A 20,757-nucleotide genomic window follows, 5' to 3' on the forward strand; every position below is an offset into this window, starting at 1 on the left:
AGATTCCATTTTGTCACTGCCCTCATTAATTTGAAAAAATAAGGTTTTTGTGTGTGTTGGTGATCATTCTTGCGTTGCAATAAAAACCAAAAAGGTCAAGCAAACCAGTGTTCATTATGTAGGTCATATGTAGAGAAAAGGAATTTTTACGTGTTCATAAAAATGAATTCTAGCAAATGGATCTGTCTGCAAGTTAGTTATCCGGATCTTTCTGTGTACTGTGTGTGTGCTGTGATTACAGACCACCGGATTCGGTCGTTCGTCCCGTGCCCCAGCCGTCTCAACATTTGGGATTTATTCAGCAAACCCCCCCAAGGTCTCCTTTATACCGAGCATCCAGTTCATTGCCAGTAAGGTCACAACAGAAAGGATCGAGTCACAGCTCTCCCAGGGCTTCAGAATTCCGCATACTTGAAACTCCCTTTGTAGTGAAGGTGAGTGTTAGGTACCTCGCATTTGCGGGGAAGCTGGGAAGCTTTCACCTTCCAAGTAGAAGGGAGAAGGAAGCTGTTTATAACTGGTATCTCTGGGTAATTGACAGCTTTAAATCTTTTGGGGGGAGTTACCTTTCCAAATTATTATATTTTTACATCTCAAACAGACTTTTACTAAATTTACCTTGTGCGCTTAATTGAGGTTAACAATTACATTGTTGTTCCGAGAGTAACGCAAGTCTCTGTGGTTATTAAAAGTTGAAACCTGTAAGTTAAAACCTCTGGAAAAAGGGTTCACGTTGTTGGGTTTGCTCCCCCCACCTCCGCCCCCTCCACTCCTTCTCTGCTACTGTTTGCTCTTTTTCCTTATATCAGATGCTTTTAGTTCTTAGGTTTGTTTTTATTTATTTACATTCTCTCCTTTGGTGAAACTGTAAATTGTTACTCCTTGCTAGTGGCATATCTGCCTTAAATTCCTTTTCCCCCACATCTCTGTTAAGTCATGAGTTGGGAAACCACAACAGTAGACCTGCGGTGGCAGGGAACGGGCACCTGCTTCCGTCCCGCTGTCACAGTGGTCAGCTGTGTGCTGGCACCTAGCCCATCATCCTGCCGAGTCCCACAGGCTCCCTGCCTTTGTTTTTGTCAGTTGTTTCTGGATATTCCACATTGAGAGTAAAGCCAGGGGATTCTTAAGTTTCAAAGTGAATAAAATAGTTCAATAAATGCCAGTCCAAAAATAGTTATTAAAAGCAGTTGAAAAGAAGGTGGATAAGCTAATTAAGTTCCTGACATTTAATCTGTAGGATACTGTGATTCTTGTTTTCTTTCTTCCTTCCTTTCTTTCTTTCTCTCTTTTCCTTTTCTTTTTTCTTTTCTTTCAATGTTTATTCTGGGAGAGAGAGAGCATGTACACACGAAGTGGGTGAGTGGGGTGGGTGGGGGTGGCAGAAGGAGGGAAGAGAGAGAATCTTAAGCAGGCTCCACGTGGAGCCCCCCTTGGGACAAACCTGAGACCATGATCTGAGCCAAAATCAAGATTCCAACGCTCAACTGAGCCACTCAGGTGGCCCCCCCCCCCCTTTCTTCCCTTAAACTTGTTTTTGTTACTTTGTTTTTATCCATAAAAAAAATCACATTTTGGGGCACCCGGGTGGCTCAGTTGGTTAAGTGTCTGACTTCGGCTCAGGTCACAATCTCATGGCTCATTAGTTCAAGCCCTGCGTTGGGCTCTGTGCTGACAGCTCAGAGCCTGGAGCCTGCTTCGGATTCTGTCTCTTTCTCTCTGTCCCTCCACTCATGCTCGCTCTCTCTCTTGGTCTTGCTCTCGCTCTCTCAAACATTAAAAAAATTTTTGTTAAAAATCACATTCCATATTCTATCATGTAGTTATTTTGTGCCTGCTACCAAAAATAATCTAGGAAAAAAAATCTATGTAATAATTGAAATAGATCTGATGGAATTCAGTAATCTAATGGGATACAACAGTTTGCTAGTCCTTTAGAGGAGAAGTTAAGTGAAGGAATTATTTCTGCTAAACAGTTTCTGTGCTAATTATTTTTATTGATTATAGTAAATCCTCAGAGGATTCTCAGAAGTAATCAGTTACTGTTGGATTCATGTGATGAAATTATATTTTTCGTGAAACAGTCTTAAAGTCAGGCTCATCTGTATTAACTTGCTGTAATCAAACCTGGTTCTTTTCATTGCACGCTGTCATTTCTCTTCGCCTAGCTAATGTTTTGTAAGCAACCATTAAATAATTTATCTCTACGCTGTATTTTTGTTTTTAAGTTTATTTATTTAGAGAGAGAGAGAGAGAGCACGTGCATGCGGGGGAGGGGGAGAGAAGGAAGGAGAGAGAGAGCAAGGGAGCGGGAGTAGAGAGAGAATCCCAAGCAGACTCCACACCGTCAGCGTACAGCCTGATATGGGGCTTGAACTCACAGACCGTGAGATCGTGACCTGAGCTGGAATCGAGAGTCGGACACCTAATCGACTGAACCAGCCAGGCACCCCTACACTGTATTTTTTAAGTGTAACTTAAACTGGGAATAACCAAGGCCTTTAGAATGATTGTGGATGCAGTTTTATGTCTTGTAGCCTTATGTATAGAAACCTCTGAGTAGAATTTTGTATTTTCTTCCCAGTAATCCATAATAAAAGTTTTCATTGATGTATTTATTGGAGATGAGCATATATAGCCACTGCTGTGACTTGGTTGACCCTGTCTGTCCTTCTGTAAGTGTCTTTTACAAATACTAACGGTGGAATCCCATTTGTTTCTTGTCACAGAAAGCTAAAACTCTGGCCATGTCAGTCGCTTCCTCTGGATTTGCCGAGTTCACTCCTCAGTCCATCCTAAGGTCTGGTCTTCGAACATCACCTTTACCGTCTCCGTCTCTGTCGCCTGGAAGGTCCCTTTCCCCTCCTCTGCGACTTAAAGAAACTAGAATTTCATTCATGGAAGAAGGCGTGGCCACAAAACGGACTGCTGAAGTAAGCCTGTTAATAGTTGGAACAAAAAAGACTTAATAAGAATATATTAGCTTTTACAAGTAAAATGATAAATCCATTTAAATAATACCACTCCAGAGTTTTGTATGCACTCTCGCAGAGTGTCATGAAATCAGAAAACATTAGTTCAGAAAGAAACTCATGGTATTGGCCGAGCCAAACCCATCATTTACAAGTGAAGAAAATACAGCCCAGAAGCACCAAGTAAATTGCCTAGAATCAAATAGCTATTTGGCGGCAGAAACCTCCTAATTCTTAGTCCATGTTTTGTTTCTTACCTTATTCATCCTCTCTTTTACTGAGACCTTAATTGGTTGTTTAGGCGGGTATGTTGTCAGACTTCCACTGTGGTTGATAGGACACCATTTGGCGGCAGTGGGCCATCTTGCCTCCTGTGTTTACTAGTCTTTTGGAAAAACTGCCTTGTTACCAGTTAGGGAAACATTCACAGCCACGTATCTGTATCTGGAAAGATGGATTTAGAGCGAGTGTTGACTGAGGAGAGAATCTAGACAAATACCAAAATTGGAGAGCGTGGCGAGCTGAGACTCGACTGCGACTTCTTTTTACTAGTCAATATTTTCTTTTTTCCAAAACCTCTTACTTGACAGGGGGCAGACGAGAGCAGAATAAGACTATCTTTTACGTCACCTTTCCATAAATGTGGAGTTCCGGCAGAAAACAGACGGCTGAAGAGCGAAGACAGGACAGCAGCCTTTTCCCCGAATAGTCCCGAAAAGGACCATCGAGAAATGGACGTGAGATTGGAGGACACGGCCTCACAGAGTTTGGAGAAACTGGACACGAGCAAAGAAAGTAGCGGTACCTCAACCAGGTCGGACCAGACCACCTTGGAGTACCAGGACGCGCCATCCCCAGGAGACTTGGAAGATCTTTTTGTGGCCTCAAAGCCAGTGAGCCCTCCTACAGAATTAATTGCTAATTTGACTGAACAGACAGAGAAGGACAGTGATCCAGACGTTCTTGAATCAGAAATAACTCCTCCAGACCTGGAGAAACAAACGGGTAAGAGCTCATTTCCCGATATTCACAAGATTTGTAATAGAATTCGTCCATTGTAAGAAAAGCATCGGGATTGAACAGTCACATGATCACAGCGGACTAGCTTGTAGGCACAACACGCACAGGTGACGTCAGGCCCTCTTACGGCTCTCAGAAGTAACAATACGAACTCTGCAGACTAGATTGGTACGGTTTTTAACTTGTCCAGCACCCTCAACTTTCTAGAAAGCTGCTCAGAAACCAGGTCGTTCGCTCGTGCTCTTCACTGTCCCCACTGCCAAAATAATCTCTGGGCCCATGAATTTATAGCTTTATGTTTATCCATTGGAAAGATTTTGAGCCCCTAACGCATGTGCAGCAGGTGGGCTCTTTCTGTGTGGGCTCATTGCTGAGAGTCAGATAGTGAGGCAGACATGGCCCTGCCCATCGGTAACTTAGAGCCTAGTGGACTATAGATAAACGAACAAGCACTTAGACTGTTGTTTGATACATGCTATCGTAGGTGGCATGGAAGGGGCCGGGGGAGAGAGGAGAGAGACTTGGCTTAAGATTGCATCAGAAATTTAGCCCATTTTTGTATGTTTCGACCCCCTGCGCATTTAAAGGTAACTCCTGACTTTAAAACTGTTAATCTAAATACTTCTATAGAAGTCTGTGTCCTAGTGGTTTCTTTGGGGCTCTGATGTCTGTTTCACAAACACAGGCATTGGCAATTGCTCTAAGGGCCTAGGGCTGTCCCCGTGAATAGCATCTGTCATTTTGGATGTGCTCGGTTCCACTAAAATATCTGAATGATAAAACATGAAGATGTTCATGGCAGTATCTTCATCGATGATTCCTGAAAAGATCAGGCAGTCTCAAATAGAAACTTCTGTTCTCATGGGGGATCATGAGGCACAAACTGTAGAGTAAAACTACATTGGAATCTCGGCTCCTTACTAGGCCTGGGATAAGATGTGACCTCATGCCTTTGTTTCCTTCTCTGTGAAGTGGGGGGACAGTTCGACCACTTTGACTGCTGAGGACTAAGTGCGTCGATCTGTGTACAACACTTGCACGTTAAGCCAGAAGTGAGAGGTGTGGATTAAGGGGGCTCTTGGACTGGGCTCAGAGAACTCGAAGGATCTGTGGCATTCTGATGCCGGGGAGTAAACCTAACGGTATAAAAAAGCGGAGCCACCAAACGTGTTCAAAAGTAATCGTCCAGGAAGGACTGTGAGGGATCGCTAAACATTTGGCATAAATCATTGTAAGTGTTCTCCACCGTGTGATTTCCAGGCCCTTTGGAAGAGGCGGAGACACAGGACCTCTTAGTCGCAGAGGCGGAACTTTCCGAGTTCAGTCCCTTGAGCCCCGTTCAAGGAGTCGAAGCTTCCCTCGGTGTCCCAGCGGCCCACGAAGGGTAAGTTAGTGGAGAAAAGTTCCCGTGTTAACAAAGTGTAATAAAACGGTGAACCGGTCATTTAATATTCGTGCGTAGATGAGCTTTTATTTTAGATCTTGGACATTCCCATTTCAGTAACGGTTTCTGTTAGGAAGGACATTCTTTGGGTCCAGTGTGTGCTACTGGGTAGTTACCGTGAATCTTAGAATGAGACTCCACGTTACCTGAATTTATGAAGTCATGATGAATTGAGGCAGATCTCCTCTTACATGCTTTGGTGATCCCATTTTTGTTGAGGACCAGAGTTGGATTTCCAGCCGTGCGTTCCTCCACACCCTCCCATTTCTGGTGGCTTCAGGCCGATGAGGTGCGTCTGCTGTAGCACAGGATGGAGTGTAGGAGAGGCAGTGCTGTTTTTGCCGTCCGGTGAATCCGAGACTCCGCCGGCCGAGTTTCTGGTTTTGAATGACTGCCTGAACCACCGTGCCCCCCCAACCAGTTTTGTTCGGCGTTTGCACATTTGGGCAGCGTTCCTAGATGGTGTCGGGGAGGGTGGGGCGGTGTCCTAGATGGTGTTGGGCAGTGGTGCTCAGTGTGCTCCAACAGACTGACGCCAGTTCCCAGTCGGTTCACGGTCTGTGACGAGACAGACAGGCAGCTTGTATGAGAATATCGGTCAGTGCACCACGTCCCTTCTGGGACGTCACCGAACTGACCAGTGAAGTGATTGATTGACCTGGCAGAAGCTCTTCATCGGGTCGCAAGGCGGACACCTCGCACATCAGGACCCTGAGCAACACTGTTACAGAGGAAACAGAAAAGTGGCAGCTTTGATCTCGAAGTCGTAAGGGTGAATTAGCGTGCACACGGTGTGATCATGTCATGCTGTCCATGGTTCATCGCCCTGTCGGGCCTGTTAGAGTTCACAGAGCACCCACGAAAATCAGTATCATGAAGGTCGCGTCTCCTACGTGACCTCAGTCGCGTGCTGCCCTTCTGAGAAGAGAAATCCTGATTAGCTGGAATCTTTGCCAGGCTTTCATAGAAAAATGGGAGGACATAAGATGAAAGGATTATCTAGATTGTCTTATCTCATTCTCATGTTTCTTGAGTTTTAATGAAAATATTTATTGCAGTGGGTTAGATGGTTAATCGCAACAGTTACAAAGCAAAGCGCAGTCACGTGACAAGAAACTTTGTGGTCACCGTGGGTAATAATCTGGGCGGATAGTCCCCATCGTGACAAGCTGTGTCCTTTTTAAATACAAATTTATCAGCCGTTGGTTCTTGGTTAGCTTAACGTTGTGAGATGAGTCTTAAAAATACACCTATGAAATAAATATATATAATATTCCAAATGCATGCTTTTTCTTGCATTTATTTTTTAATTTTATTTGTCCCCTCTTACAAAGGCAGCATGCTCTAGTTGGGTTTGGGGGAAAGGCCAGCTCAGCATAGGAAGGGATCACTGTCCCCATATTTCCAGAATTAACTTTCATCAAGTGATACAGGTCCCATCGGTCTCCCACTGTTTTATCCTCCTCTTTTTAGATGACACTAAAATACCGAACCTGACTTTACTGAGTATATAGGAGATACTCCATAATACCTGGTAGACTTATTTAAGGATGTGCCCACAGTAATTTAAAAACTGGCATAAGTGTAAATTTATATTGGTCGGCATGCCACTGTTGCCAGCAGAGTAAAATATTAGAAAACAGGAATACCGAATCCAGCACTGCTTGTTTCTGAATTCGCCTACAAATTTTACGGTGTTCTTCAAAATGAACTTGGGTGGTATTCAGTTCTCTGAACCTCAGTTTTCATTACCAAAATGACATGTGGCAGAGGGAGCAGGATTATTAACACAGGTAAGAGCAGGTGGGGGTCTTCGTACACGCTCATGGACGTACTTCTGTTTCTAAAGGAAAATCGTCGCCCTGAAATCCCGGGTACCGGTTCTAGACGAAGGGGTAGTGTCTGTCGCGGCCTGTTCCTCTTCACTCAGAGCAGGTAACAGTACACGTGTATATTTTCTTGCCTTCAGAATTCTTTTGTTTTAGTGTTTTAGGAGTGTTCTGTTCCTAGAACAAAGGAATCTGTTATCTAGATTTTCTTATCACAGTTCTTCCTTTTTGGTCAGATTCCGTAGCTAAGGGAAGTGAGTCTCTCTGAAGGCATTCTGTGGTCTGACAGTAGAAGTCTTAGAATGGTTTCTGTGGACATATTTTCCTTCAGAACATCAAAGAGAGGAAAATAAGTTCTCAATCCCCAGCCAGACTGCATATCTGCTTTTTGATCTCCTGGGACTGAGGTGTCTACACAGGGCAACTTCTGGTTTTGTGTTTGTAATAACTTAAGGCCACAATTGGCTTTTTACTATTAGAAAATAATCACAAACAACTGCGTTTACTCTAGGGAAGTTAACGAATATATAGACTTCATTTGATTTTTTTTTTAATCCAATGACTTTTTTTTTTTTTAAGTGCCTCTTCTTAGACCCTGGTTGTATAGAGATGAGAGAGGAACATTTTCCTCAGCTTCCAGCTGGGTTTGGGGAAAGCAGGCATCTTGAATGGCGATGCCCAGAACTTAGCATTTTGCGTGATCACCTAACAGTACAATGTTATGATGTTGCTGCTGACTCTGGAGCCCATGCTGTTAACTATAATACCGCCCGCCCGTCTCATTATGAATAGGGATTAGGACAGACTTGAATAAACTTGTTTTTTTCCCCTCATTAAGAATGTAATATGTCTTCTTTTAAGTTTATTTTTGAGAGAGTGGGGGAGGGGCGGAGAGAGAGGGAATCCCAAGCAGGCTCCACACTGTCAGTGCAGAACCTGATATGGGACTCGATCCCACCATCCACGAGATCATGACCTGAGCTGAAACCAAGAGTCTGTCCCTTAACCAACTGAGCCCCCCCCAGGTGCCCCTAGGATGTAATATACTTTTATTGTAAAATAATGAGAGCACAGCCAAGTAGAAATGCCCATAACCTGGTTATCTACTTTAAGGACCCATTATTGGCAGTTTAAAGTATCTTTCCTGGATTTGTGTGTGTGTGCATATTTTCCTGCGTATGTGGGAAGAAAAGGTAAATGTGGAGGCTTTGCTTGGATTCATAACCTAGTTCCACACTTAATATGTAAAGGCTATGGGCTGTACCTCCCATTGCTTTGTCTATAAAATATCTATACCTTTAAGTGTTAATAAAAGCTCAATTAAAAAATGAAGGCTCAATAAATGTTGTCTATAATTATAAATCATCACCAGTTTATTACCAAAACAACTTTCTTTTTCAGTTAGCACTAAACTTCTGACTTTTTCCTATGTCATTAATATAGATTAACCCTGTCCTTTGTAACAGTCGTGGTCGTGTTCCCTCGTATGGATGTTCTGTGGTGGGCTTAACTCGTGCTTATTGATGAACATTCGGGCTGATCGCCATTTCTGTTTTGCCATTTCATTTCTGCCTTGAATTTTTTTGTGTGTCCATATCTTGGCACATTTTGTGTCAGTATTTCTCTTCAGTAGTTCCAAACCATGAGCTTCCCAGGCAGGTCAAGGATTATGCACAGATTTCTAGGATTTTCTCCAGGGAAGGTTATTCGCGCTTTCACACACCTACCGTTGGAAGGTAAAGTGCATGCTTCCCCCATTCCTCTGCCGGATGGACAGGCAACAGCTGCCTTCATTTCGTTTTATAAGCTGTCTTTGCGTCTTTGGGGTACTGCTGGCCCCATTATCTATTAAAAGTGTGAAAATATTTTTTGTTTTTTTTTTTTAAACCTTTTTATTGATTTTTGTTAAATTCTAAAGGCTTTTAAGTTAGACACCCCCCCGCCCACCTGACGCAAAGTGTTTGGGATTTTGTGTCATTCACAAACCCAAATGGCATATAAATAATTATGAGTGCTAGTAAGTCTTTGGCAAAGATAAAGAGGAGTTTTGTTTTGTTTTGTTTAGATGAGCCGTCGCCCTCCCTCAACTCCCCTCTAGCTTTTCTAAGTGGTAGAGTGTATTTGTGGTCATTTGGATGCTTTCTGCCAAAAGAGATCTAGTCTTTCTCCGGCGAGATAAAGCCCTGATTGCACGTCCCTCGCGTCATTCTGTAACCGCTCGGCGGGGATAGCTGGTTGCCACTAGTCACCTGACGAAGTTTCCAGGCTAATTGAATGGAGAACAAACATCTGAGCCCCTCAGAGCAGTCGTGTTCATACTGAAGTTTCAGAGTAAGAGCAAGAATTCTATCCAAGTTGAAAAGAACCCGGGCAGGGGCACCTGGGTGGTTCACTCGGTTGAGCGTCCGACTTCAGCTCAGGTCGTGATCTCACAGTTCCTGGGTTCCAGCCCCACGTCAGGCTGTGTGTTGACAGCTCGGAGCCTGGAACCTGCTTCGGATTCTGTGTCTCCCTCTCTCTCTGCTCCTCCCCACTCCCGCTGTCAAAGCAAGTCTGTGTTGTTTAAACCGAACGGATACCGAAGAGATGGGATTCACATGTAAACCCTCACTGGCTTTTCCCGTCAGATGTCAGAAGCCATGTGGCAATATGTCTGGTTTTCAAGGAAACAGTCTCCAGTGCAACACGGCCCTAACCTTTCTGTGGCTTCTCACATAGTGTGGTGTGTATCTTTCTGGTTTTCTTTCTGTCTAAAACCTGGAGGATTAACTCTCGTTTGTCTTTCAGCTGCGTCTGACGTCCATGGTGACACTGGGGACCTGGGGCTTGTTGCCTCCGAAAGTCCCGTTACCTCTGGTCATAAGTCTGACCAAGAAATAGCACTGACCTTAAAAGAAGATCATGAAGTAGCAGCCGATGTGCTGAAAGCAAGTGTTGACTTTCCAGAAGAAAAGCCTCCTGTCTCTGACGGTCCTCCGGATACTCAAGAAATTCATGTAAAAACATTAATTTTTTACTTGTTAGTTGTGGTTTAGTTAGGTTTCAAACCGTAGTTTAAACCTAATGTATACGTTTACCTGACTGCTACCTAAAATCCTCTTTATAATAACGTGCGTGAAAAAAAAAAGTGTGACTGTTTTGTGGAATATAAAAGAATAAATCCTTTAAGTGAGAAATTGTTTTTCATGAAAACCAAAAGGCTATGTGAAGTCACAATTTTAACAATTTAAATTAAAAAAAGATTTTTTTTAATGTTTACTTTTGAGAGAGAGAGTACGAGCGTGGGAGGGGCACAGAGAGGGAGACACAGAATCCGAAGCAGGCTCCAGGCTCCGAGCTGTCAGCACAGAGCCTGACGTGGGGCTCGAACTCATGAGCCATTGACATCATGTCCTGAGCCAAAGTCGGACGCTCAACCGACTGAGCCACCCAGGCACCCCTAAAGTTTAATTTTTGCTTAGTATCTGGTTCAAATGAAAGGTCTTTTAGCCATGAGAAAACAGACCCTGGCTACTCCAGAGACATATGGCATCAAAACTACTCAGAGCCTATATTTGAAAATAATTGAATACGGTTAAATCGAACTTTTTCCCCCATGCATACTTGTAGGAGAATGATAACCAATTGGCTGGGGTTTAACCTCTATACCCTTGAGAAAGGATTTCTTTTTTTTTTTTTTTTTTTTTTTCTTGGTATTTAATACGACTTGCTTTCTAAAAATTCCGTCACGTTTCTTTTACAATCAATGGGCAACCTTTGTACGATAAATGAATTTAAGGTGACGCAGGAACACCTCTAGTTTATAGAAATGTGACTGGGTCGTATTTGGGAAGTTTCTTAACTCACAATAGTGTGGTGCTTATCCGTATTGGTATTCGTGAGTATTCTCACTGTAACACAGGTGGCCATGGTTCCCATTCTGTCGGCTGGGAAGCTAATAAAACCGGGTGTGGTGTGAGTGGGGGCCCGCGTCTCTGGGTACTCGCGGTCTCTCCTCGCTGAACGTTTGGGGAGTGGGAAAATGTCATTGTCTAGGTGGGTGGGAATGTTCTACCTTCTTGGTCAGGAGATCTCTCTGCTACTTTCTACCTGCTCCTTTTTCTCCCCTTCCCTTACCAAAAGGTAAATGCAAGGACCATTCCTTCTTCCACCAAACCCTTGCAAGAGAGGTACTGAACTTGAAAGCCTTAGGAATTTCATGGTTTATGCAGCCCCAGCAAAGGCAAGAGGATTGAGTCTAGCCCAAGGGAGCTTATGTAGGTGAACTCTTCTTCAACCTTACGGGGATCGTGCTGTTTAGAAAAAGTGTGGCTAGTTAGGTAATGTGGGGATTCCCATTAAAATGCGATTTGGGGGTTGTTTCTTTCTCTCTAGTTAATTTTTTTTTTCCTGGGGTGAGAACAGAATAAGTCCTTTAAATTCTTCTCACGGCTGTTGTTAGCATCGTGATAATTTTCAAGGTTTTATAAAGACTGTCTTTTTTTAGCTAGGGAAATGTGGGATTTCTATTTTAATTCCATTCAGAATCTCAGCATCTTTTTTTGTCTAGTTATTTTGACTGAGTAATAATGTCTGATGGCTTAAATGGACGTTTTATAAAATAAACCCATAAGCATAGGCCAGATTAAATGTAGTTTATGTTTAACAGCTCATAAACCAAGGGTGAGATGATTATTTAAAACCTTTGTGCTTTAGCTTCAAATAAATGCGTGAAAATCCTTTAACCCTTCTCTTATCTTTAATTCATTTTAGGTGATTGAACATGAAAAGCTTGGAGTTCAGGATTCGGGACACGAGGCTAACGATCTTTCATTTAATGAGTTGTATCCCTCAGGGGCCCTTAAGCTCCAGTATAACTTTGATACCATTGAGCGGCAGTTCTGTGACTTGCCTGATAATAAAGACTCCGCCGAGTGTGACGTTGCCGAAGTAGATGGGGAACTTTTTGGGGCGCAGAGCAACTTTACCTTGATACTGGAAGGTGAAGAAGGAGAGCTTGAGACAGGTGATTCTGCCGCATCTAACGTGTTAGCTACAGCGGCGAACACGGCAGCGGAGGAAAAACCCGCGTGCGGCGGGGAGAATGGTGGTCGCGGACACGCCGCAGATTTCGTGTCTGTCACCGCGAGGGACCGGGAGTCCCAGAAGCTGGAGACGTTACCATATGTGCCTGAACCCATTAAAGTAGCCATTGCAGAAAATTTATTAGATGTGATTAAAGACACAAGAAGTAAAGAAATTACTTCAGATACAGTGGAACCACCGTCCATTCACGACAACTTACCTTTAATAAGCCAGAAGGTAATGTGTCCCGGCAAGGTAGTCAGATCTACGCGGAAGACTGTGCAGGAAACCAGTACACTGACCGTAAGCGTGAGCCAGACGCAGGACATGATTTCCTCTAGAACGCGCACGAGAGGACAGCGCGTCCGAAACCTGAGTGTCAGACCAGCTCAGCAGGAGGAGTCCGCGGATGTCGCCACCCCTGGCACCCCGGGGCTTTCGGGCGGGAGGAGAGCGAGGAGAGCGAAGGACCTCTCTGGGGCTTCCGAAAGTGCCTGTTCTGACGTCAGAGGAGCGTCTTCGAACCAGCAAGTACCCCAAAATTCTGTTACTCCTCGGAGAGGACGGAAAAGAAAAGATCACCGAGACACTTCAGAAAGTGATCATCCTATGGCACGGGAGCCACCGGCCACTCCGGGTGGCTCACTCGGGAGGTTAAAATCCTCTCCGCTGCTGGAGCCGGCAGCTGAGGAAGTTAAGCTTTCGTCTGTCACCAAAAAGACCCCTAGAAGAGTTAAAAAAGCGGTGGAGAATGACGACAGTGTTGAAATGGTAGATCTAGGCGTAAAAGTTAGTAAAGTAGCACGTTCTGGCGGAAGCACCAGAAAACTGAGAAGTGCTAAACTAGGGGCTTCTGAAACCACGGGATATAAGCAAGATGGAGAAAGTAAGCTTTCACCTGTTACAAAAAAGACTCCTAGAGGCATTAAAAAAGCAGTAGAAAATGCCGACGGTGTTGAAATGGCCGATAAAGATGTAAAAGTCAGTAAAGGAGCACGTTCTGGCGGAAGCACCAGAAAACTGAGAAGTGCTAACGTCGGCTCTTCCAGAAGTGTAGGAAACAAACCAGATCCCATGTGCGTTGAAGAGGCACTGCCTGTTGAGCACAACAGCAGGGCCAAAAAGAGAGAAGTCAGCACGCCGGATGTTCTGGAAGACTGTCAACGTGACACATCCCAGCTGGCTCTTGAAACCGAATCGGATCTGCCTAGGAAACGGGGTAGGCCGAGAAAAAAAACACCTGAAGATGTGGGATCTAAGGCCGCTAAGGAAGTGAGGAGTCCCAAGAAGACGCAGACTCCCAGCCGCCAGAGGAGGTCCGCCAGGAGCACCCCAGCCAGAGGTGGCAAGGCTGATGCCGGGAAGCCAGCTTTAGAAAAGTCCGTTTCCGTGCCAGCGGAGGAACTCGCCACAGTGACCAGCGCAAAGAGGAAGCTTACAAAAAGGACCGAAAATCAAAGCCAGACACGTGCATTACGCTTAATATCGGAAAAATGCACGGGCGAAGACCCAAAGGAACCAGGTGACCCAGAAGCCAAAGTGCCCGCCGCGGTGGCCGTGACCCAGTCCGTGCGCGGCAGGAGGACTAGGGCCAGCAAGGCCGTCTCACTGCTGGACGCTTCCGAACCAGAAACGGAGTTTGTCTTTTCTCCTCCTGTGTCAAAGGCTCCAAGGAAAGAGAAAGGTACTTTTACTTGTGTTCAAAGCACAATTTTCATCTCACACAACGTCTTCTATTTTCAGCACAGTTCAATTCAAGACTGTAATTGGTTATTTCTCCTGAAAATGATTAGTAGTTATAGAGAAGTCCTCCCTGTTCCAAAGAAGAAAACAGTCTTGATCTTTTAATAGTAAAATTTAAAGATTTTCTATTTCAAGGTTTATCTTAGATTCAAGAACTTTCTGGTCCGGTACGACTCTTTAAATCCTATAATGCACTTGTCATGGGTTTTATCTTCTGGAATAGTATCCTCTCGTCATTCTGCCGTCAGTGACTTAATTTCTCCCCCCATAGAATCAGCATTTTTCATCTAAGTGCAGCCGTGTTTGGCTCGTGACCCAGCTGATATCTGTAACTTCAGATTGTTTGGAGGGAGGGGAAGGAAGGAGTGGTAACATTTTGTCATTTAGGACGCAGATTACCTAAATGCGTGCTCCCGGTAGCCACCCCCCCAGTTGGCTCGGCTGCCTGTCCAGCCTGCCTCATTGCGCCGATGAGGCACTGTTGGGTTGGTACAGGGCACACCTTCCCAAAGGGGGGATGAGAACCTCTTACTATTTAGGTCTAAAGCATAGGTCTACATAGAATAACAAAGAGATTACCATGTCTCCGTGCTGTTAAGATTTGGAGGGGGATTTTTCAGTAAAGCGGGCAATCAAGAAAAAGGATCTAAAAGGTGCTGTGGCCCGACAGACCGGGTGCGGGAGTTCTTTGCAAATGTGATAGAAGCGGTTGTTTACCTAAGGTTTAAGATGTTAATTTCAGCAAAGCAGCTCAGGGACTTGTGAGTGAAGTAGGTGACTGTGTTGTTGTATTTAGTTAAACCTTTTCATACAAACGCAGTGAGGAACGACCCATATTGTTAGACGCCTCCTGACTCGAGGAAGGCCACGGGGAGATAAGCCATTTAAAAATCTGCAAACTGAAATTTTCTATATTCAGCATTCACTGCACAAGCACTTCTTTAATTTCCATATTTATGCAGTAATCCATTATATTAACATAGCTTGAGCCCAGGAAAGGGCGCTTGTCCTCATTTTTTAAAAATAATTTGAGGGGTGCCTGGGTGGCTGTCTCTGTTAAGCGATCGACTCTTGACTTTGGCTCAGGTCACGATCTCATGGTTCGTGAGATCAAGCCCCGCATTTGGCTCTCTGCTGACAGCATGGAGCCTGCTTGGGATTCTCTCTCTCTCTCTCTCTCTCTCTCTCTCTCTGTCTCTCTCCCCCTCTCTCAAAATAAAGAAACTTAAAAAAAACATAAAAATAATTTGTGGTTGGGGCGCCTGGGTGGCTCATTCTGTTAAGCATCTGACTGGCTTGGGTCATGATCTCACGGTTTCTGAGTTGAAGCCTCACATTGGGCCCTCCACTGTCAGCATGGAGCCCGCTTCGGATCCTCATCTCCCTCTCTCTGCCCTTCCTCCTCTTTCTCTCTCTCTCTCAAAAATAAATAGACATTAAAAAAAATAATAGTTTGTGGTTGTAAGAGGTCTCCTCTGCCCCCTCCCAGTGTTTTAAAGTCAGATCTTTGATTTTGCGGTCCTGTGTAATTCAGTTTTTCCTGGTGTTAGGAAAGGTGGGCCACACCCATACTCTGCCCAGAACAGAACCGAACGCTCATTGCAGCTCACGTTACTAAGCTGCTCTGTTAGAGCTCAAATTACTGAAAGGCAGCAGTGTGGGGAGCAGAAGGTCATTAACACAAGTCTTTTCTGCTTTCCTCGTGACTTAGAACAGTGCAGCCAACACCGAAGTTGTGTGTTGTTCTGGTACAGACGGCAGACATCTCAGGAATTCTGAGTTTTGTCACCTTTGCAGAGTCATCCTCCCTCCATGTGCCCATTGACTGTAACTTTTTCTGTAATAAATTCATGCCTGCCATAGAAAATCAGAAAAGTCATCTAGAGGACCAATAACCAGTGTTCGCAGTCTCTTCCCGTTGTAGGTATAGTTTGTTTTTAAATGCTTATTTATATTTGAGAGAGAGAGGGCAAGTGGGGGAAGGACTGACAGAATCCGAAGCAGGTTCCAGGTTCTGAGCTGTCAGCACAGAGCCCGATGCGGGGCTTGAACTCACGAACCATGAGATCATGACCTAAGCCGAAGTCGGACCCTTAACCGATGGAGTCCCCCAGGTGCCCCTGTAGTTTGTTTTTTTAAAACCCAACAGCCTGATGTGTGTACAGCTGTGTATTCTGCTTCCCCCCTCGCTCGCTGAGTATCTTCAGATGCTTGTGTGTTTTGTCACTCACACACTGAGGGCTCCTGGGTGGCGTCGCATCCCGCTGACGGGCCACAGGCTGCTCACGATTTCTCCTGGTAGGTATTTGAATGGTTTTCAGATTTTCTAGTAGTAAAAAGAGACCCCTTCTGGTGAGAAGTGATGAGAAATTGGGGGGGGGGGTGCAAGATGTCATTTCTACCACTTTACTAGCTGGGCGGGTGGGGGGGAGGGGGCCGCATAGCCCTCCTGAACCTGCTTTTCCTCCGTGTGCAGTGAAGATGCCAGTGCCCCGCTCTGTCGCTCCTTCACTGGGGTGGCCACCCCCCACGGAGGCTCTGTCCATCCTTCTGCCCTCTGACTGCGCCTCTGTCCCCAATGCTGACTTAAGTTGTATTTTGAAAGCTCTTCGGGGAGGGGTTGGAAGTGCGGGGAGCAGATGCAGAAAGTCCTCTAATCTAAACCCATCAAAGAAACCACCACTCCGAATGTAGTCGGAAGTGTTTCGCTGGTCGGAAGAACGCGAAGCGTGGCGTTTCAGTGGACTTTGTGTAATTTCTGTTGCTAGCAACAGTTACTGAAGAGGGGCACGCCGTCTGCCTGAGGCCGGAGTGGGTGTATGTTCGCCGGCTGATCTCTCCGCAGCCCGGGGAAGGGTGCTGTTGTCTGCGGTGGGAGACGGAAGTTCAGGGACACAGAGCTTCCCCCCCATCCCCCCAGGATAAGTGTCCGTGGAGCCAACTCCTGCTGGCTGCTCAGAGTTGTTAAAGCTGCTTACCAGTACGTTCCTGGCTCTGAAGCCAGGACTTTGGAACTCCTCAAGCCTTAAGTAGCGCTGGAGAGAGATGGGTGAGGAATTCACATGCCGACAGGTAGAACAAAGTCTTGTCTGGCTGATACAAGCGCGTGGAAGGCGTGGTGGAGGCCGGATTCTTTGGCACGTGGTAGTGTAGGTTTCCAGTTCCTGATCGCCCTCTGCAGTGCAGGGGGAACCGGAGGTGAGAGCGTGAGCTGGTCTTTGAAAAGGCAGAGCCGCTGCAGAGAACCGAATGTTTTCATTTCCTAGAAAGAATATAGATACATTTCTTTTTAACGTCAGAAGGGGAAGGGCACTACCAGCAAGCCCAGCTGTTGCCATTTCTGCCCGTTATCAGCAGGCAGCAGAGAGGACTTTTGGTTCTGACCTCACCTCTGTTTTCTTTTTAAGAATCCTAGGCTTTAAAAAGCAGAATTTGACGTCTTACAGAAGTTTTGATTGTCCCGGTCGGTGAAGTAACGTTGAACCAGACTTTGAGAATCTTATTTTATGATTTGTAAATTCTGAAAGTCATGATTCCGTGACCAGTGCAGACCTCCACAAAGCACTTGCTGGGCGCCCCACTCTTGTAACCCTGTAATCTTCACGGCGACTCCGTAGGTCCCGATACAGTGATCCCATTTTATAGACACTGAGGCAGAGAGAGTTTTATCTGATTTGCCTTTGGCCCCACAAGTAGAGGATCCAGAAGCTGGAATCTAACCTGTGGCAGACTGGTTTGGCTGCACCTGCCACGTCCATCGTGACTTTGCTAATTGCCTTTGATACGGAGACCCGATGGTGAATGTAAATCTGAGAGAACGTCTATGATGTTTTTAGTTATATGTTCTGGGCCAGTTCTTAATTAAACCATTTTTATTTATCTATGGAATATCTTCCAATCAATCAGCCTGTTTTTTCCTGTACTAGTTACCTTCAGTGCTTCCATTTTCCCTTTATGACATGAACTTTTCTGTTGTTCCTTTGGCCAGAACCACTAGTTCAGAATGATCTGGAAAGAAAAAAGTTTTGAGTCTCTTTGAAGATAAAATTACTTTTATAAATAAAAACGTTCTTTAATTTTTATGTCGTAGCACTATTTAGTTTGGGGCATTAAATGTTCTGCACGCCGGATTTACCCAAATGGTGTTGAGATTTTCCCCTGCGTTTGTCTCTCCTCAAGTGGCCACCGTGTCCCCGTTAGTGTTTCCAGGCTTGGAAATGTTCATGTCTTTCCAGCGTGCATCCTCTGTTGCAAGCTTTTAGAAAAAATAGATCTGGAGATACATATACATAGACCTGGATTACAATGTGTGTTTGTTCTTTCCTACCTTTCTTCAGCTAAAAAAATAGAGGCTCCAGCACAATTGCAAGAACTAGTTTCAGATTTATCTTCTCAGTTTGTCTTCTCACCGCCTACTTTACGGACCAGGCAGAAAAACACATCCAATACATCCAGACTTGGAGATGAACTGGTAAGAAGTGTGTTTTATTCCTTTGTATGCTTGTTTAAACATGCTCTTGGGGTGCCTGGGGGGCTCAGTGGGTGGAGCATCCGACTCTTGATTTCGGCTCAGGGCATGATCCCAGGGTCGTGGGATCGGGCCCTGCATCGGGCTCCGTGCTGAGCATGGAGCCTGCTTAAGATTCATTCTTTCTTGTCTCTCTGTCTCTGTCTCTTCCTGTCTCTCCCTCTGCCCCTCTCCCCAACTCACTCTCTCTTCAAAAAAAAAAAGTGCTCTTTACTTTTTTAAGCAACGTTTCCTAAATAAACCTCTTTTAGAAGAGCAGACATTTGGGGCACCTGGGTGGCTCCGTCGGTTAAGCGACTCTTCACTTTGGCTCAGGTCATGATCTCACAGTTCGTGAGTTCAAACCCCGCATCCAGCTCTGTACCGACAGCACAGAGCCTACTTGGGATTCTGTCTCCCACTCTCTCTCTGCCCCTCCCTTGCTCTCTCTCTCAAAAAATAAATAAAAATAAACTTTAAAAATATTTACAAGAGCAGACATTTATACTGAAAGCCCTAAATTGCCTTCTCTGCACTTTGGGGCGCCCTCCCTCTGACACGTCTGTGACGTGTCGCTGATGGTGTATTACTGGCAGCTGAGGTTTAGATTACCTATTGGGGAAGAGGTTTTTAACTTTTAGCATCTCATCAGAATTCTCTGGATGTGTTTATCTAAAATAGAGGTCCCTGAATGAACTCCCGGGGTGTCACCCGTAGACCACACTTGGAGGGACAGTGTTTCAGAGTTGTGCAATCACCTGACTGCGCATAACCCTAAAATGAAAACAGCTCATGGATTGAACTAGTTAGCAACATTAATTCAAAAGCGTTTCTTGAATTATCTGCTATGACCAGTCACTATGCGAGGGCAGAGACGCCCATGGAAATCACTTGGGCAAACGCCTTGTCTTTCAGGAGCTCAGTTTAAAGAGGCTAAACCACACGTAATTATTTCACAGCCTGGTAAGAATCATTTATACCCAAGTAGCCCTCTAGATAGAAGGTGAAGGAAGCAGGCCTTCCTGGAAGGGAAGACTGTGGACTGCAGAGACCCAGAATGTGGCCATGCAGGGGGCGGGGGCTCCTTACATACTGCTGCCCGGCCACGTGCATACTGAAGGAAGGATGAAATGAATTCTGGGGAGGAAAAGTAGTCCCTGGTGGCCTGTTCCTTCATGAGGTGAGGAGAGCTTGGATTTGGACAGAGGGCAGCGGACAAGGAAACGTGTGCCTTGGAGACACATTGAACGTATGGATGGGGATGAAGAGTGCCCCTGAATGACCCGAGTTCCTACTGAAATCTGTGGGTTGGAGCCCCGCGTCGGGCTCTGTGCTGTCGGTGCAGAGTCTGGAGCCTGCTTCGGATCCTGTGTTTTCTGTGCCCCTTCCTTGCTTTCTCTCAAAAATAAACACACATTAAAAAAAAAGTCCATCTGGGACTTGTTGCGTCTGAATTCATTAGCACCGTTTGGCGGTATTCCTTGACTCAGGATAGAATTCAGTTTACGTTGCGGATATGTAATTACTGAAGATTTCTCTCTCCAAACTTGTAACCCATAGAAAGATGACACTCAATCAACAGAAACTGTGAGAAAGCAAAAAGTGAAAACCACCAGGACTGCAAAGACCAGACAAGCAAGCAGGTCTGACCTTTTTTGTGCGGTAATTTTTATCCATTTTGTTTTGTGAATTAGATTTGATAAAGAGTCTTGTCTTAGAGAAATCAAGCTCTTCAGAAAAGGGTAATTCTTAGGAGAATCTGTGCGTACCGGCTCCTGGTGATCGCTGGGTTTCACGGCGGGAGGACAAGGCGGGTCTCCACAGGGCGGTGAGAGCCCATTCAGCCTTCAAAGCTGGGCTGTGGGGGCGGGGCGGGGCCCACTGGGTCCTTCTGTTCTGGCAGCAGGGGTGGGGGCTCGGCGGCGGGATGTGTCATCCTCTCCTTAGTAAAGGTAGGTAACAGTTAGTAAAAATAATTACAGACTTGGTAGTAAAACTTCATTCGTGGGGAAAGTTCCTCCAGGTTTATTTGTGCTTAGGCATGGTTGAATTTCATAAAAGCATAAAGTAATCCATTTCATCTTACTTTAAAAAACGACTTAATGTGTCTTTCGACCGTAGATAATAACACCATTTATATGCATCAGTTGGCTTTGTGACCTATGTGGGGCACTTGCA

General features: G+C 45.2%; 1 protein-coding gene across 5 annotated transcripts in view; it reads left to right on the forward strand.

Moving 5' to 3' along the window:
* AHCTF1 (AT-hook containing transcription factor 1) overlaps positions 1-20,757 on the forward strand; it is a 78,347-nt gene that overhangs the window by 56,842 nt on the left and 748 nt on the right. For all 5 annotated transcript variants that reach the window (XM_042925897.1, XM_042925901.1, XM_042925899.1 and 2 more), the window contains 9 exons: positions 242-434; positions 2,730-2,933; positions 3,563-3,977; positions 5,253-5,376; positions 7,286-7,371; positions 10,053-10,261; positions 12,018-14,013; positions 18,410-18,543; positions 20,140-20,222. In XM_042925897.1, coding sequence (XP_042781831.1) covers positions 242-434; positions 2,730-2,933; positions 3,563-3,977; positions 5,253-5,376; positions 7,286-7,371; positions 10,053-10,261; positions 12,018-14,013; positions 18,410-18,543; positions 20,140-20,222 — 3,444 coding nt within the window. The remainder of the gene's footprint in view (positions 1-241; positions 435-2,729; positions 2,934-3,562; positions 3,978-5,252; positions 5,377-7,285; positions 7,372-10,052; positions 10,262-12,017; positions 14,014-18,409; positions 18,544-20,139; positions 20,223-20,757) is intronic.

Source organism: Panthera leo, chromosome F3 (genome assembly GCF_018350215.1).
Source record: "Panthera leo isolate Ple1 chromosome F3, P.leo_Ple1_pat1.1, whole genome shotgun sequence".
Classification (NCBI taxonomy): domain Eukaryota; kingdom Metazoa; phylum Chordata; class Mammalia; order Carnivora; family Felidae; genus Panthera; species Panthera leo.